The sequence below is a fragment of the Amblyraja radiata genome, chromosome 7 (assembly GCF_010909765.2).
Source record: "Amblyraja radiata isolate CabotCenter1 chromosome 7, sAmbRad1.1.pri, whole genome shotgun sequence".
In the NCBI taxonomy this organism is placed as follows: domain Eukaryota; kingdom Metazoa; phylum Chordata; class Chondrichthyes; order Rajiformes; family Rajidae; genus Amblyraja; species Amblyraja radiata.
In genome coordinates, this window is record NC_045962.1 from 36,956,000 (window position 1) to 36,975,379 (window position 19,380).

A 19,380-nucleotide genomic window follows, 5' to 3' on the forward strand; every position below is an offset into this window, starting at 1 on the left:
AAGTCCCTAGTGCAACCAGGACAGTAGTAGTTCGTAGATTGCAGTCAGATACATTTTGTACATGATCCTTCAACATTGCACCAGCTACATTATATTTTGGGTGTGTGTAGCAGGGCCCCTTGCATTGGGTAGGATCACCAAACTTAATTAGAAAGGTAAGTCTGAAGAAGGGTCTCGACCTGAAACGTCGCCCATTCCTTCTCTCCAGAGATCCTGCCTGTCCCGCTGAGTTACTTCAGCATTTTGTGTCTATCTTCAGTTTACACCAACATCTGGTGTTCCTTCTTACACGTCTCACTAAATGGTTTGTTTATATTATACTTTTTTTTGTTGTAATTAATTATTTAAAATAATTTTACTTTCCTTAGATCACAATAGTCATAGAGTACAACAGCATGGAAATGAGCCCTTCGGCCCAACTTTCCCATGCCAACTATGATAGCCCATCGACCACTTGCCTATGTTTGGCCCATATCCCTCTAAACATTTCCTGTCCATGTACTTGTCCAAGTGTCTTTTAAATGCTGTTATAGTATCTGGCTCAACAACCCCTTCTGGCAGCTCATTCTATATACTCACCACTCTAGTAGTGGACAGGTTCTCTAACCCTGCAGAACTTGCTCCATATCAATAAATGTTGATAACCAGGTCAACAACAGGATTGCAAAAGTCTGCGTGTGGCAGTGAAGAGGAATCACTCACGGACAAGCTGAAGATGTCCCGTGCCGTTGTCAGCTCCTCCTCACTAACTGCCCATGAGACTTTCCCATGCCGACCAAGACCCCCTATCTACCTGCCTGCCTTTCGCCCATATCTGTCCATGTTAATTAATTTTTTTTTTAAATTATTATCGCAGACATTTAAAACAATATTTCAAGACTGACATCATGAACTGGGACGTGGTGTGAGGAAATGTCATTTGGAGTCTTGGTGACATATCCACTTGTAGGTCGCTTAAAGGGCAATTAAACTTCTGTTATCACAAGAGGAGCTGTGTAGTTACTGATACTTAAAGTGGCCTCAAGTTCAGCCCATGCTCAATTACTATTAATACTATGATACTCAAATAAGCGCTCCCACTTGCCAGGCCCGCGCCTGCGCACTTGGGAGAGGGTTGCCAGGCCCGGTATCCGTGCATACGCAGTTGGGGGAGTGTTGCCCATATCCGCACGTGTGTACTTGACTGCCGTCACAATGGGGACATAAACGGGTCCACGGGTCATCTCGTTATTCTTCAAAATCTGTTCTCAAGTGCAGTAGGATTTTCTTATCCTTTGAAAAATTTGTTTTCACATTAAATTTTACAACCTGTTTCAATTCAGACCAGATGAAATTTGGATGGATTGTTTTAGTTTTTAGTTTAGTTTAGTGGTGCAATGTGGAAACACGCCCTTCAGCCCACCTGTCCACGCCGACTATTGATTGCCCTGTTCCATGTTATCCCACTATTGCATCTGACACACTAGGGATAATTTTACAGAAGCCAGTTAACCTACAAACGTGCATGTCTTTGGGATGTTGGAGGAAACTGGAGCACCCAGAGAAAACCCACGTGGTCAAAGGGAGATTGTGCAAACTCCACACACTCAGCACCTGAGGTCAGGATTGAATCTGGGTCTCTGGCACTGTGAGGCAATGGCTCTACGTCTTGGCAAATCTGTGATATTTATGAAACCATTCATCTAACACCATTGGGCAAGAAGTTTTAAGATTGATACAAAAAGTCCAAATTAGCTATGTTTTACAACCTAATATAATTTAGAAAAAGGAAAAATAAAACTTGTATTGTTCTCTACTAATAACATTCAAAATTATATTTACAAATCTGTGGTCATGTAAAGGATGTGGTCTATAATACAGTTGAAATAATTTGTTGAACTAGAAATGAAGTATTTCATAGATGTATTACGGAACATTGTAAACTTAGCATAGAGTGGCCAAGAATATGATTATAATCAGTATGTGTTTGTCATTTTACTTTGGAGGTCAAGATATTTTTATGACTGAAGAACAGAAGAAATACTACAATGCAATGAAAAAGCTGGGCTCCAAGAAACCGCAGAAACCTATACCAAGACCCTTGGTAAGAGGTGTTTATTTAATGTATATCAATGACAGGTGATTTTTACTATTATACTTTATAAATAAAAAATACTTTGCTGAGAACAAAAACTCAAAGCACTGGAGGGAGAAGGGATAGAGAAGGGAGTGACCGGGGTGAGACTCGTCCTTAATTATGCTGGTGGCTTTGCCAAGTTAACGTGAAATGTAAATGGAATAATTGGTTTGTTTGAATAAGTGAGGTTGGTTTGTGCGATGGTCAGGGCTGCGTCCGCAATTCTCTGTAATTTCTTGCGGGTCTTTTGTAAAGCGTAGTAAGTTAGCTGGATATATTGAAAAATATGTCTATGCGGGTGGTTCCGAACATAATACTGTATATTTTCCAGAACAAGATCCAAGGCACGGTGTTTGATCTGGTAACCCAACAAGCCTTTGATATCAGCATCATGATTCTCATCTGCCTGAACATGGTCACCATGATGGTAGAAACTGATGACCAGAGCAAAGAGATGAGCAACATCTTGTATTGGATCAACTTGATCTTCATTGTTCTCTTCACATGTGAATGTGTGCTTAAACTGATCGCCCTTCGATATTATTACTTTACAATAGGCTGGAATACTTTTGACTTTGTAGTCGTTATTCTTTCCATTGTAGGTAAGAACATCATAAGGCTTAAATTGCTGATCAAAAAATATTATTTCTTGACTTTTTTGCCTCTGAATGTACCAGCTTTGATGTTTGATTAAATATCAGCAAATGTAGCTATTTTGTGAAGAATATTAAGTAGTAGATTATAGACTTCTTAAACTTTTGGAGATACAGCACGGTAAAGGCCCTTCAGCCCACTGAGTCCACACCGACCAGTGATCACCCCGTACATTTGCACTATCCTACGCACTAGGGACAATTTACAATTTTACTGAAGTCAATTGACCTACAAACCTGTACATTTTATGAATGTGGGAGGAATCCGGAGCACCTAAGAAAACCCAAGTGGTCACAGGGAGAGCGAACAAACTCTGTGCAGTCAGCACCCGTAGTCAGGATCGAACCCGGGTCTCTGCACTGTCAGGCAGCACCTCTAACATTGCTTTAACAAGACTTGATAAATACATTACAGTGAATTAAAAACCATAAAAACGTAAAAAAATGTCAGTAATTGTTTGTCCTATGTTAAGTTCAAGTATAATAAAAATTTTGTAATATTACTCAATATAGAAAAGGCTAGAAAAGATGAAACTACAGTGTAAACCTGTGTCTTTTTACCATTTGTTTTATATTAAGATGGAGGTAGTGATATTTTTAAATTAGGCTATTCAATTACCACCATACAGCATGGCAACAGGCTCTTCGGCACAATTTCGGCACGACGGCAGGACTGTCATAAGAGGAAAGATTGGAAAGACTGGGCTTGTATTCACTGGAATTTAGAAGGATAAGAAGGGATCTTATAGAAACATATAAAATTATAAAAGGACTGGACAAGCTAGATGCAGGAAAATGTCCCCAATGTTGGGGGAGTCCAGAACCAGTCTAAGAATAAAGGGGAGGCCATTTAAAACTGAGATGAGAAAAAACCTTTTCACCCAGTTGTGAATTTGTGGAATTCTCTGCCACAGAAGGCAGTAGAGGCCAATTCACTGCATGAATTTAAAAGAGAGTTAGATACAGCTCCAGGGGCGAGCGGAATCAAGGGATATGCGGAGAAGGCAGGCACGGGTTACTGATTGTGGATGATCACAATGAATGGCAGTGCTGGCACGAAGGGCCAAATGGCCTCCTCCTGCACCTATTTTCTATGTTTCAATGTTTCTATGTTTACCTGTCCAAATGTCTTTTAAATGCTGTTATAGTACCTGCCTCCACGACCTCCTCTGGAAGTTTGTTCCCTATACCCACTGTGTGAAGAAGATGCCTCTCAGGTTCCAAATAAATCCTTCCTCTCCTTAAACCTATGTCCTCTAGTTCATGATTTCCATACCCTGGGTAAAAGACTTTGCGCATTCAAATTATTTATTCCCCTCGTGATTTTATACAAGAATGATAAGATCACCCTTCGGACTCCTGCGCTCCAAGAAATAAAGTCCAATTTAAATATTAACATAAGCTATCAATCCTGAATCTTTTTAGCATTTGTTTCGTAATGGGATGAAGAAGTGATATATTTAAATTAGCTTATTTCATTAAGTTAAATAGATCAACGTATTAGGGTTAGGATTAGTAAAATCAAGAAATAGAGTGGTGGGTATATGGAAGGAGCACCAGAGGAGGTAGTTGAGGCAGGTACAAGACAACATTTAAAAGACATTTTGGATAGGCACATGGCTAGGAAATATTTAGAGTTTAGAAGGGGACTAGCATAGATGGGGCATGTGATTGGCATGGATGAGTTGGGCCGAAGGGCCTGTTTCTGCGCTGTATGATTCTATTGTTTTGATTATTGCTTGTTATGACTGCAGTGCTTAGAAAATATGCACAATGGAACATGAGGCATTTTTGGTATAATGAGCTATCATAATGAGATCAGCCGGACACCCAAGGGACGACCATGGGAGAAGAAGAAATGAAAGATTAAAAATATTTTTTTTGTTGTTTTTTTTTGTTAGAAGTAAGTACAATAATGTGGTACCACAGTACCTAATACTTATTGACATATTACATTTCATATACTTATTTATAATTTAATAATAAAACAGGAGTGAAGAAAAGAGTAGAAAAAGAAAGAATATCATAGAGTGGTGCATGAGATAGTAAGATAGCCCGAAAGAAGAGAGAAGTACACGAAAAGAGAGAGATTTCAATTTATTTATTTATTTATTTATTTATTTAATTCTTTATTTCGAACAGAATAAAAGAATAAAAAGCAAGTGTGAAACAGCATACAAAAAAACAAAACAAGAATATTTATAAAGTGTCATAAACAATATCTATAAATAAATGAAATCGTATGTGTCCGAAAAGGAGCAGGAAGTAGCCAAAGCTTATTAATTCCCACCCCTTATTCAACTGCTTGTAATTATCTTATACAAATTTAGCAGCTAAATGTACACCATATGTACACCACCAGCTATATGTACACCAAATTATTTACATTTATAGACTAATCAAATATTTACAAAGCCATATAAAAAAGAGATAAAAAAAGAAAAAAGAAAAGAAAAAACCCTCATATACACTATACAGTATCTCTTAGTCATATATACAACCCATCACCCTATAATCACCCTTCCCAATACAATCAGTATATGTAACAAACATCCCACTCAAAATCACCTATCCTCATCCCAATATCATTTAAAAAAAAGTATTTTTGTACATCTTTTTAAACTGAATTATGTTTGTGCTAAGTTTTATCTCCTGTTCCAGGCCATTCCACAAATTCACACCACAGATTGCTATGCACATACTTTTAAGAGTTGTTCTGACATTGAGTTTTTTTTAAATTATGTTCCCCTCTCAAATTATACCCACCCTGTCTTTCCATAAACAGTTTTTGTATATTTCTTGTAAGTAAATTATTTCTTGCTTTTTGTACATGATTTGGGCAGTCTTAAATTTAACCAAATAGAAAAGAAGAAGTAAAAAGAAAAAGAAAAAGAAACGAAGTAGGAAAAAAAAGGAGATTAACCAAGATATACCTATTTAATGTTCTTGGCCACCCGTCATCTGATTCCAAAACATTTGATTTCTATGGTTGTGTTGCACCATATGCTTGTAAGAAGTTGATAAAAGGAGACCAAATCACTAAGATAAAAATAATTTATGAGGCACAAAATTGTTTATATGGTGATATGTGGTGGAGGCAGGTTCGTTGGTATCATTTAAAAATAAATTGGATAGGCATATGGATGAGAAGGGAATGGAGGGTTATGGTATGAGTGCAGGCAGGTGGGACTAAGGGAAAAAAGTTGTTCGGCACGGACTTGTAGGGCCGAGATGGCCTGTTTCCGTGCTGTAATTGTTATATGGTTATATGGTTATATAAAATGAAAATTGACCGAAGTGAGCATGATTTTCAATATTAAGGCGCTTGAAAGTAATTCTGAGATTTGCATTTCAATCTTTCAATGTTCACTTGTTTTGAAACATGGTCATGAAATACCATACATGCATTATCGCACAAAATAATTGTTAAAATTTTAAACAGTTAATATTTTCCTTTCTTTTAGGCATGTTCTTAGCAAAAATCATTGAAAAGTACTTTGTGTCACCGACGTTGTTCCGAGTGATCCGACTGGCCAGAATTGGTCGTATCTTGCGTTTGATCAAGGGGGCCAAGGGAATCCGAACACTGCTGTTTGCGTTGATGATGTCCCTGCCTGCCTTGTTCAACATCGGTCTGTTACTTTTCTTGGTCATGTTCATTTACGCCATATTTGGGATGTCTAATTTTGCCTACGTGAAGAAGGAATCTGGCATTGACGACATGTTCAACTTTGAGACCTTTGGAAACAGCATGATCTGCCTGTTTCAGATCACTACATCCGCTGGTTGGGATGGATTATTGGCTCCGATTCTCAACAGTGGACCACCAGATTGCGACCCAAAGAAAGAAAACCCAGGCAGCCCGATTAAAGGAGACTGCGGCAATCCCCCTGTCGCAATCTTATTCTTTGTTAGTTACATCATAATCTCGTTCTTGATTGTCATAAATATGTACATTGCAATTATCCTGGAGAATTTCAGTGTTGCGACAGAGGAGAGTGCCGAACCACTCAGCGAAGATGACTTTGAGATGTTTTATGAAGTTTGGGAGAAGTTTGACGCGGACGCAACTCAATTTATGCAGTACGGGCGATTGCACGACTTTGCAGATGCCCTGGAGCCACCTCTCCGTGTGGCAAAACCCAACAAAGTACAACTCATAGCTATGGACCTGCCCATGGTTAGCGGAGATAGAATTCACTGCCTGGATATCTTGTTTGCATTCACAAAGCGTGTGCTGGGTGAGAGCGGAGAGATGGACGTTCTACGACAGCAGATGGAAGAGCGCTTCATGGCATCTAATCCCTCCAAGATATCCTACGAGCCGATTACCACCACTCTGCGACGTAAGCAGGAACATATGTCTGCGACTATAATTCAGAGAGCTTTCAGGCGGTATCTGATTCGGCGAACATTGAAACGGGCATCCTTCATGTTCAAAGAGAAAGGTAAAGCAAGTGAGCTCTTACCCGGCAAAGAAGAGATGGTGATAGACAAATTTAATGAAATCTCCACTACAGACAAAACTGACATGACACCTTCCACCACATCACCACCATCCTACGACAGTGTAACAAAGCCAGGGAGGACCAGAGATGACAAAGAAAAAGAAGACAGAGGCAAAGATGTAAGGGAGTATAAAAAGTAAATGCAGACACGTCAAACAAAAAGGATCCACTTGTATGACATTGTTTACAACCTTTTAAATGTGACCCTACTGTATCAACAGACTCCATTGGAGATCTATGCCAAACAAATGATTAGTATGTCATGAGGTGTCTGACCCTCACCAGGAAACTGGAACTCTGTACAGCGGAGGTCAGCAAGTGGGAACAGGAGCTTACGGTTCCAACTTCCTGTTGACGCCGCGGATGAGAAAAGTCAAAACAGAAATGAGACAAAGGGACCAGAAGGTTTTACATATTTGTGTGTCATTTATTGTGCAAACGGTAGTATGTTTTATCTGTATATTTTGCATTCCAGTTGCCACAGTTCCACACAGTTTATACCTGGCCCACAACAATTCACACATTATTTTATAATTCATAAGTTATATATTATATGTGACTATTTTTCTAAGTGGAGCGGGAGGGCCTTTATGTTCTTGGGAAAAGATTTCGAGCACTACTTTTAAGGTAAGCAGATCACACCAAACGTTTTGGAGAACGTGTTTAACGTGGACAAAAGCTGTAGTGCATGGTGGCATGCTGCACTCTCATCCATTGTGCATGAGGAACCATTACCCCACAGATCAAACAAGATATTTTTTATCGATTTAGTGTTTCAGGGTGGTCCTGATGTCTAAGGTGCTTTAATAAATGTGTTGTGTTATATTTGGACAGTTCTGATATGTGCCTGCTAGTTATTTATGACCCGAAACTGAGAGTTGATGGGTATTTTTATGTGGCACATTTACAAACGACTCTCAGCGGCTGCAATTTCAGTGTATGTTCTAAAGTCAAGATTACTATTTCTTTCTTTTATACTGCCATTGGGTGGATAGAAACAAGAACACAGAGAAAGGGTCTACCCAACAAAACTGATTTGACCAAAACTGAACTTTACAAAAACTGCTCTGCTCTATTGTTTCAGTATTGTTTCACGATTGTCAACTCACAATGAGATTGACATTGCACAAGATGAATAAAACCCTTTTGTTGTGTAAATAATTACTCCACACTGCGGTGCATATTTGAACAAGTGATTATCTTGGCACGACTGTCACGCTGTCAAATATGCTCCACTTTAAGTCTAGTTAGCAAGCTTTTTGCCAGCTGTATTCCGTACCATTATACATAGTTTGAATACTGTCTCTGGTGCATGTTTATATAGCAATGCTGCTGTACACTATCCTTCCACTGCCCCATGAGAAGACATACGTCAGTGCTCACACCTCCTAGTTTGCAGTAAACCAAGAAGCTTTATTTATTTTGGGTTTCTAGATTCAAATGCATTCTGTATGCTGTATGACCAGATTCCATTGCATATTGCTTGAAATGCTCATACTAAGTGGTTGACTTTTCTAAAGAAAATATAAATATTGTAAAAATTCATTTTATTTTACTTTTCAGCGTTTGTACATATAAAATGTTAATGAGAATGATTTCAGGTCAGAACTACAGACACTTTTTTTTACATTGATCCATAGCACTTTTTCATCAATAAACTTCTTCCCAAAAGAGAGGGCAGAAATGTTTAGTTTACTTTTTAATATGAATGCACACATTTTCAGTCTTACAAAAATTAATTTGTGCTAAGTTTGGACCACGATTCACTTCTTCCTGCAAAGTGATATCCAGCGATGAAATGAGAGTTAAACATTATCCAGAGATAAAGCACTGCCTATATTGAAGAGGTCAGGGAGAGAAGCCTTGAACCTTTGAGGTGTCCACTTGGACACATTTTGTCTTGTGAAATAATTCATGCTGCACTAGAATGGTTTGAAAATTAAAATGGGTCCACGGTTTTCTTTCACAAGAACAAAGTTGATATTCTTTAATCACACCCAGGGTTTTTTTGTGTTTACTTACACAAAAAGAAATTAAATGTAAACTCCTTATATTAAGCCTATTGACTTGTAGTGTATTAGTGAGCTGCATGCAGGATAATGCTAATATTACCGTAAATAAATGGTAAGACTACATTACAGAAACAAGCTAACAGAATAAATAATTTTTTTTATTGTACGTAATGACTGACTCTGTGTGGATTTTTTTAAAATGTCCGGTTGATCTTGATTGAATTTTGCTTTGGGTATTTCTGCTCCTGATAATGTCTACCGTGTATGACGTTGGAACAGATTACACTGGAAGCACCCTGTGGCTGATACTTGCCACACAAAGTGCCCACAACTAAAGCTAAATAAGGGGAACAGCTGACCTATGTACCCATGAACTGAAGTTTGTGTTTGTGGTGACCAGGGCTCATACAGTAAACACTCTGGCCCTGCCTTTGGCATAATCATGACAGCCTTTATCAGTTCCTCCAGCACTTTGTATTCTGCTCAGGATTCCAGTGGCTGCAGTTCCCTGTGTCTATGCTCATTCCCCCAAGTTAGATGTTCCAGCATCACAACTCTATCTTCTCCAAGTTTTGTACTTCATCGCAAAGTTCAGAGACAAGTATCCCTGTAAAGTTTAGTTTAGTTTAAAGATACAGCATTGAAACCGGTCCTTTGGCCCAACGATCGCCCCCACACACTAGTTCTATCATACACACTAGGAACAATTTATAGAAGCCAATTAACCTACAAACCCGCACTTCTTTGAAATGTGGGAGGAAACTGGAGCGTCCGGAGAAAACACATGCGGTCATAGGGAGAAGATACAAACTCCACACAGACAGCACAAACATGTAGTCAGGATCGAACCTGACTCTCTGGCGCAGTGAGGCGCCGCTCTAAAATGAAGACCCGATGGCGGTTTTAAATAGAACAGCCTGCATGACCTAACGCATAACCCAATTGCTTTCAAGTCCAACACCATAATAAGATTAAATTTGATAAGCAGGGCAGTAATGCAGTCAGACTCCTTTGGAATAAGAGTAGATAGTCTTTACACATTATTATTAAGGTGATAGTTATCAGCATTAATATAGATTTTAAGCTTTCTAGCCCAATTCAAATGTTATGTGGATGTATATAAAATAATAAGAGACATAGGTAGGGTAGAGAGAACCTTTTTCCCCAAAGCAGAAATGTCAAAGATTAGGGGGCATAGTTTTAAGGTCAGCGGGACATAATTTAAAGGAGATGTGCAAGTTTTTTTGCACAGAGGGTGGGTGCCTGGAACACGCTGCCAGGGATAGTGGTGGAGGCATATATGATAGTGCCGTTTAAGAAGCTTTTAGATAAGCTCAAGGATATGCTGGGAATGGAGAGATATGGATGATGTACAGGCAGAGGAGATTAGTTTACAATTTTGCACGGACATTGTGGGTTGAAGGGCCTGCTCCTGTGCTGTACTGTTCTACTAATGTTTTAAATGTGATCTTGTTCAAGGTAGAATATTGTATTTGTGTCTGGGGTGAGCATTCCTGACATATTCCTGCTCATGAGATGAACAGTTTTCATGTTTCCTTCGAAAGTCCTTAGTTTGGTTTTGTTCTACACCACCACAAGCTGAATTTCCACTGACTCCGCAATAAAACTCCTCCCTGACGCATGAGAAACACCAAGTGAAAAATATGTATTTTACCTCGCACCAATTGGATAAATCTGATCCTGCTTTTTGTCTCATTCACGATATAAAAAATGCAGTTTTATGCAGCAGTGCTTGCTGTCTGAAAATACTTCCTCATCTATTGGTTGCTAAGAAACAGCTATATTATTGCAGAAGGCTCACAACCTGAATCGTCACCTATCCATGTTCTCCAGAGATGCTGCCTGACCTGCTGAATTACTCCTGCGCTTTGTGTCTTTTTTTGTAACTCAGCATCCGCAACTCTTTGTTTCTATATATTCTTGCAGCTTCTGCTTTGGTAGTCTTGTCAACTATAATCTGGTATCATTGCATTAACCTTTCTTCACATCAAACCTCTCAGGTTCTCCATTTTGTCTGTACACAATGTTTGCTTGCATGTAATTCTTGTATACAATGAAGCGCTCTTAATGATGACATAAAACGATCAAAGGGTCTGCCATTGGTCTAGTTATTATATAAAAGTCTGTGGCTGCCGCCTGCCGTCCGTCCGTCCGGCTGCCGCTGCCTTTCTTCCTTTTGATTTGTTCCATCGTGTGATGTCACAATGCCCAATGTTCACATATGTCCAATCGGAATGGATCCATTTACATATGCCTTTGCAGGAGCCCCAGCCCCTGGTGAACGTTCCATTGTGTGATGTCACAATGCCCAATGCTCAAAGACATTCTTGCCATAGAGGGAGTACAGAGAAGGTTCACCAGACTGATTCCTGAGATGTCAGGACTTTCATATGAAGAAAGACTGGATAGACTCGGCTTGTACTCGCTAGATTTTAGAAGATTGAGGGGGGATCTTATAGAAACCGATGTTGGGGAAGTCCAGAACAAGGGGTCACAGTTTAAGGATAAGGGGGAAATCTTCTAGGACCGAGATGAGAAAAACATTTTTCACACAGAGAGTGGTGAATCTCTTGAATTCACTGCCACAGAAGGTAGTTGAGGCCTGTTCATTGGCTATATTTAAGAGGGAGTTAGATGTGGCCCTTGTGGCTAAAGGGATCAGGGGGTGTGGAGAGAAGGCAGGTACAGGATACTGAGTTGGATGATCAGCCATGATCATATTGACTGGAGGTGCAGGCTCGAAGGGCCGAATGGCCTACTCCTGCACCTGATTTCTATGTTTCTAAGTTTCCCTCTTTCCACCCCTCTCCCTCTCCCACCCATCCCTCTCTCCCCCACCCCCCTTCACTCTCTACCCTATCCCCTTCCCTCTCTCCCCCGCCCCCTTCCCCCTACCCCTCTGTCCCTCTTCCACCACTCCCCCTACCCTTCCCTCCCCACTCTGCCACTTCTCTCCCTCACTCCACCCCTTTCCCTCCCCCACCCCTCTCTCTCCCCTCCCTTCCCCCTCCCGCCCCTCTCCCCCACACCCCTTCCCCCTACCCCTCTGACCCTCCCCACTCTTCCACCTCTTCCCCCTCCCACTATCCCTCCCCACTCTTTCCCCCCTCTCCCCCCACCTCTCACCACCTCCCTCCACACTCTTCCCCCTCCCTCCACACTCTTACCCCTCCCTCCTCCTCTCCGTCCCCATCCCTCCCCCCCACATCTCTCTCCCCTCCCCATCCCTCTCTTCCACTTCACTTCTCTCCCCCCTCCCCCTCCACTCTCCCTCCCCACTCTTTCCCCTCTCTCCACCCACCCCTCTCCCCTTCCTTCCCTCATCTCCTCCCTCCCTATCCCCCCCCCCTCACCCACATCTCTCTCCCCATCCCCCTCTCTCACCCCCTACCCCGCTCTCCTTTCCCTCCCAAATCTGTCCCGTTTCCTCCTCCTCCTCTCCCCTCCCTCCCCTCTCTCAGCCCCCCCTCCCCCCACCTGTGTGTTTGGGGGGTGGTTAATGTGAGTGTGATGCCTCAGCTCCCCCCTCCCCCCCCGCAAACACCGTTGGGGAAACAGACCCAACGGGTCTGCATTTGGTCTAGTAAAATCTAAAACTCAATATTGCAAACCAAATTTAAAACCTTTAAATTCTATCTGTGCATTTTATTACGTTCTTTCTCAACTAAATTTTATTAGGTTGGCTCGCTGGCGCAGCTGGTAGGGTTGCAGCCTCACAGCACCAGAGAGCTGGGTTTGATTCTGACCTCGGGTGCTGTCTGTGTGGAGTTTGCACGTTCTTCCTGTGACCGTGTGGATTTGCTCCAGTTTCCTCCCACATCGCAAAGACGTGCAGGCTTGTAAGTTAATTGCCCTCTGTAATTTGGCCCTTAGTTCATAGGGAGCAGATAAGAAAGTGGGATAACATAGAACTAATGTGAATGGGTGATTGATGGTCGACGTGGACTTGGTGGACTGAATGGTATGTTTCCATGCTGTATCATTAAACCAAAACTAAACTAAAGGGAATATGTCATTATCTACTAATTTCACTCAGAGAATGGCGAGTATATAAGATGAGCTGCCAGAGGAGGTAATTGAAGCCAGTACAATGATAACAGTTAAAGGACATTTGGAAAGGTGTAATTTAGTTTATTGTTACCATTGTTTACAGTGGAACAGTGAAAAGATGTTTTGTTGCATGCTATCCAGACAGCAGAAAGACTATACAATTAAGCCGTTGACAATGTACAGGGTATAATGTTTAGTGCAAGATAAAGTCCACTAAAGTCAAATTTAAAGATAGTTCAAAAGTCTCCAATGGGGTAGTTAGTTGGTCGGAACCAATCTTTAGCTGGTGAAAGGACAGTTCAGTTGCCTGATAGCAGCTGGGAAGAAACTGTCCCTGAATCAGGAGGTATGCATTTTCAAACTTCTGTACCTCTTGCCTGATGGGAGAAGGGATAAGAGAGAAAGACCGGGGTGAGACTGGTACTTGTTCATGCTGGTGGTCTTGCCAAGGCAACGTAAAGTGCAGTTGGAGTCAATGAAAGGGAGGTTTGCATGATGGTTTGGGCTACGTCCACAACTCTGCAATTTCTTGCGGTCTTGGATGGAGCTGTTCCCAAACCATGGTGTGATGCATCCTGATAAAATGCTTTCTTTGCACATCTGTAGAAGATGTGGATGGCCTGCCAATCACGGAAAACACTCCTGAAGACACAAACTGTTGGAGTAACTCAACCGCTCAGGTTGCATCTCAGGAGAACATGAAAAGATGACCTTTTCGGTCCGGACCCTTCTTTAGACAGATTGTGTGGGGTGGGGAGGGGTAGGAAAGCTGGAAGAGATCAGGGGCAGGACATAGTTTGGCAGGTAATAGTGGATCAGGAGGGGAGTTTTGATAGGCAGATGGTTGGACCAAGACCAGGGTTGAAAAGACAGAAGGTATGAGACAAAAGGATTGAAGAGTTGCAAATGGTGAAGCTAGAGGAAGGAATGCAGGTGGAACGGGAGGGGGAGGAGCGAAATAGGTGCGAGATCAGGTGGGGCACCGGGGAACCTCCTGGTGGTGGTTCTCAATGTACCTGCTGCCCTTGACCTTCTCGAGGGCAGATGTCATAAGTTTGGGTAGTGCTTTCTCAGTGGCCAGACCGTGGCGGTGTGTGGAGGATGGTTCACAGTACACCAACTATGTGCTGGTGGTGGAGTGAATAATGGAGTTATGAAATACCAATGAACCGAGTTGTATTAACCTTGATGGTTGTTGATTTATAAAATCAATAGGCATTTGAGAATTCCATCTTCTCCTTGCTCCCATCCAGCAGAAGGTACAGAAGCTTGAAATTGTGTAACATCAGTCTTAGAAACAGCATCTTTCCCTCTGTTATCAGACTTCTGAATGGTCCATCCATAAACTATGTCACAGTCTGCCCTCTCCTCATTCTCATCCACTTCACCTCCCAGTACTTTTCCACCGGTCCCTCCTTCTCCTCACCTGCCTGCCACTCCCCTCTCATCAGCCCAACTCTCCTCACCTGTTGCACTCAGTTGCCTCTGATCACCTATTAACCCGGTATATAGACTCTCCTCACCGTTCACACAGTGCCAGATTGTTCTCAGCATTCATGCAAGACTCTCCAGCGATTTCCCGACTGCCTACACGGATTCGAACCTGCCTGCCCCTGACCATTCCGTCCTGTCGTCTTCCCGGATATCACCTCAGCCTTCTGTCCCCGACCACGGCCTTCGTCCCGTACCTCCTGGTTTCTGTCTGCCTCTCTCCTGGGCTGTTTGGTGTATCCCTGCAACGGCTCCTCGACTTCCTGCCTGGCTTCGACTCTCCTTTCGTCTGTCCCTCGCTGGTTTGTTTGCATCGTGTGTTGGATCTCCTGGTTACCGGACCTTCCGCTACCCCGACTACGTCTCCTGCCTGCCCCTCTTCGGAACCCTTGCTCAGTCCTGAGCCTCTGTGTGAGTACGGTGTACCCATTCCTGTGTTACTACTCTGTTACAGTATCGTAATAAAGTTCATTACCAACTATACCTGCCTGATTCTGTGCTGCTATTGGGTCCAAGCTATACCCGTTACAAACTAGGGTACAGTCCGATTCACCTCTACCCTATTGTGTACTTGGACTTTATCTCTGGAACTGATCCGCTACACTGCTGATAACTATATTCTGCACTCTGTATCCTCCTCTTTGCTCTACCTATTGTACTTGAGTTTGATGATTGTGTTTATGTAGTATTATGATATTTATGATAGTATACGATTTAATTGTGGAGCAAACAAAACAAAGTTTTCACTGTACCTCGGTACACATGACAATAATAAACCTAAACCTACATCAAAACGTGTGTTATTTTTAATTAACAGCAGTATTGGCTTGAGTGTTTAGTTCCTTCCCCTTAGAATTTGATCTCCTTTATTAATAATTTTGACGTTCTTTATTTGAGCGCTTGGAGTAATTGGCACTATTATTTTTCTAATTAACTCTGAAGCAGTCTATGTGTGTCCAGATCCACGAGAGGCCTCATTTGAACAGCAAGCTTTAAATAACTACCATATAGATTTAATTTAATACGAATACAACAGTAAAAGCTGAGACCTTAAGAATATTTGAAGACTGCACTGTTGGCCAAGTTGACATTGGTCACAAGGCATGTGGAGACTAAGCAAAAACAATATATATTTTTCCTTGACTTTGTACTTTTATCCTTTGACTTGCAAAGACTAACACCTGCAGATGATAAGATGAACAAATAGTCTGTAAACATTTGGCTCACTACATTCCCTTGAATTATTTGTATTTACAATTACATATATAATTACAAATACACAAGAAATTGCAGAGAGTTGTGGATGTAGCCCAGTCCATCACACAGGTGTCCCATCTTGGTTATTCCTTCTTCTCCCCGCTCCCGTCTGGTAGAAGATACAGAAGCTTGAAAACATGCACCACCAGACTCTGGAACAGCTCATTCCCCTCTGTTATCAGGCTTATGATTGGTCCTTCCATAAGCCACGGTACTGTCCTATTCACCTCTACCCCATTGCGGACTTTGGACTCTGACTTTGGAACTGATGCTCTACAATGCTGAGAAATATATTCAGCACTATGCATCTTCCTCTTTGCTCTACCAATTGTACTTGAGTTTGACTAGATAATTTAATGGCATCTAACCAATGGCATCAGAGTAGGTTTCATAGACAGCGAGGAGGAGATATCGTAGATAGTGAAGATGGTTAACAAAAATACTGCAGAATCTTGATTAACTGGGCAAGTGGGCTGGGGAATGGCTATTCGAGTTTAGTGCAGATATTTGTGAGGTGTTGCATTTTGGCAAGTCAAACCAGAGCAGGACAAACACAGAGAATAGTAGGGCACTGGAGAATGATGTAGATCAGAGAGATCTAGGAGTACAGATGCATAGTTCTTGTTGTGTTGCAGGTAGTTAGAGTGATAATGTAGGCTTTTTTTTATCTTGAAGAAGTACATTGGCATTCATTAGGTGAGAAATTGAGGGGTCGTTCTGTTACAGTTGCACAAGACATTGGCAAGGCTGCATTTGAAGTATTGTGTTCAATTTCAGTCACCTTGCTATAGAAAGGATGTCATTAAACTGGAAAGAGAGCAGTGAAGACATACGAGGATGTTGCCAGGATTCGAGGTCTGAGTTATAGGCAGAGATTAGACAAGCTAGGACTTTATTCCTTTGAGCACAGGAGGCTGTGATCTTGTTGAGGTGTACAAAATCATGAGGTGAATAGATGGGCTGAATGCAGTCTTTTATCCAGAGCATGGGGAATCAATGTGAGAGGATCAAGATGGTTGGACAAAGGACAGAGGTAAAAAGCCAATAAGTATGAGATTAGGTTAGAAGAGGCATGAAATGTGAAAACAAAGGAAGCTTTACCCTGCCCCATCTCTCTTCCAGCTTTCTCACCGCACCTCTCCCCCCCCCCCCCCCCCCCCCCCCCCCCCCCCCCCCCCCTGTATCCACCTTTCACTTGTCGGGCATTGTCACCATTTGCAAATGACTCTCATGTGCATTCATGTGCTTTAACAAGAAAAAGGTCTGCCTTAAAGCTAATCAATTATTTGATTATAGTGCAGCTTCTGTATTCTCAAACTAAATCCTGCAGGATTTCTCAAGATGTTTGTATCAGAGGAATGGAAGATGCCTCAGCATAAATCATCTGCCCGCACACTTCAGGATGAAAATATGGAATTCACTGCAGTATTCGGGAAAGACATTCTACAGCATGTTATTGACTCTCTGGAGAATAACCGATACTGTAGAGTTCTAGGATTGCTGCACTGGAAGATGTTCTTCCTGTTTTACCAATGCATGCACTGAAAAGGTTATATATAACATGAATAATTTGGATGCAGGTAGCCTCAGCCATATTCTAAAAGGAATCTTGTACAAAGCACTGGACTTTTGCAAACTGCACCTCTATTTTTTGCAAAGTGCCGCTGTACAAATCCAATTAGCTCTGCCAGACAATATAGTTGGGAAGATGAATCGGCTAGTATGTTTTTAAAGCTGTTTGTAACACCGGAGTCCTCCAATGCTTGATGTCTACGTGGGAGTGGGCAGTAATAGGTTTAGCAAAAATACATTAACAAATTCCTTCTAACATTGAATCATTAAATATGAATCTAATGGTTAAAATAAGACCATAAAACAATAAGGTGGGAATTTAATTAGGCAATTTGGCCCATCGTGTCTACTCCACCATTCGATCAAAGCTGATCTATTTTTCCCTCTCACCCTATTCTCCTGCCACCCCCCCCCCTTAACCTTTGACACCCTTATTAATCAAGAACCTGTCATTGCCCGCTTTAAAAATTCCCTATGACTTGGCCTCCACAGCTGACTGTGGCAATGGACTCCACAGATTCACCACTCTCTGACTAAAGATATTTCTCTTCATATGCATTCTAAAGATATATCCTTTTATTCTGAGGCTATGACCTCTGGTTCTAGACTCTCCCATTACTGGAAACATCTCTGTTAGTATCGTTCAATGTTTAGTATCTGAAGCACCAGGATAATGGTGTTTTCATTGTTACAATGATTCTTCAAACCACATAAAATGTGTAGTAAACAAATACAAAAATATAAAGAAAAAAAGTCTTAAAATGATTTTACCATCAAAATAAAATACATATTGTGATTATTATGACACCTTAAGCTGTATGACCCTTAGTTGATTAATTCAATAGATTTAAACTTAAAATGAGAAGAAGAAATTTGGATAAATAGTTTAATACTTGTACAAAGGCCAATGTACAGCAATGGAATTTGGAGTAATCCATTTAAATGTCAAGGTAAGAAAGGTAGATGGGAAAATAGAACTAGTTGATCTTCATGGGAAACATTGAAATAATATTAGTAAGAAAGTTTTTAAAGGTTTCAATTTCCTGATAGGTTTCTTTTACCAAGAAAATACTGTAACAACATAGAATCAAAAAAATACTATAAAAACATTTAAAATATTGGAATAACACTTAAAAGACATTTAGACAGGTACATGGATAGAAAGGGTTTAGAGGGATAGGAACCAAATGTGGGGCAGGTGGGACTAGTGTGGATGGGACAACTTGGTTGGCATGGGCAAGTTGGGCCGAAGAGCCTGTTTCCATGCTGTATGGTTCTAAAACTCCTCAACACTAAAAACAAATGAGAGGCAGTTACCATTTCAGCACAATAGGGACTGATCAGAGATAAATAACAGACATTTGCAGGGTGCCATTAATATTTTAGAAAAATTAATTTAAGTAGGTATGAATTGAGGATCTACATAGTGGTGGGGGCCTGCAATGCATTGCCAGGGATGGTGGTGGAGGCTTGTGGATAGGCGCATTGAAGTACATGGAATAGAGGGATGTGGATCATGTACAGGCAAATGGGATTAGTTTAACTTGACACCCTGTTTGGCACAGACATTGTAGGTTGAAGGACCTGTTCCTCTGATCTATCGCCCTATGTTCCATGTTCTGACCGTAAATTGTGCTTATTAGATGATGGAAAGGCTTTGTATATCAGAAGATGAATCACTGGCTGGTCCAAATGAGTTT

At 41.3% G+C, this 19,380-nt stretch overlaps 1 protein-coding gene across 8 annotated transcripts in view; it reads left to right on the forward strand.

The window, feature by feature from the left end:
• The window catches only part of scn2a (sodium voltage-gated channel alpha subunit 2), a 125,901-nt gene extending 116,441 nt beyond the window's left edge, over nucleotides 1–9,460 (forward strand). For all 8 annotated transcript variants that reach the window (XM_033024170.1, XM_033024166.1, XM_033024172.1 and 5 more), the window contains 3 exons: nucleotides 1,979–2,083; nucleotides 2,448–2,718; nucleotides 6,234–9,460. In XM_033024170.1, coding sequence (XP_032880061.1) covers nucleotides 1,979–2,083; nucleotides 2,448–2,718; nucleotides 6,234–7,417 — 1,560 coding nt within the window. In that variant the 3' untranslated portion in view covers nucleotides 7,418–9,460. The remainder of the gene's footprint in view (nucleotides 1–1,978; nucleotides 2,084–2,447; nucleotides 2,719–6,233) is intronic.
• Nucleotides 9,461–19,380: the final 9,920 nt, after the last annotated feature.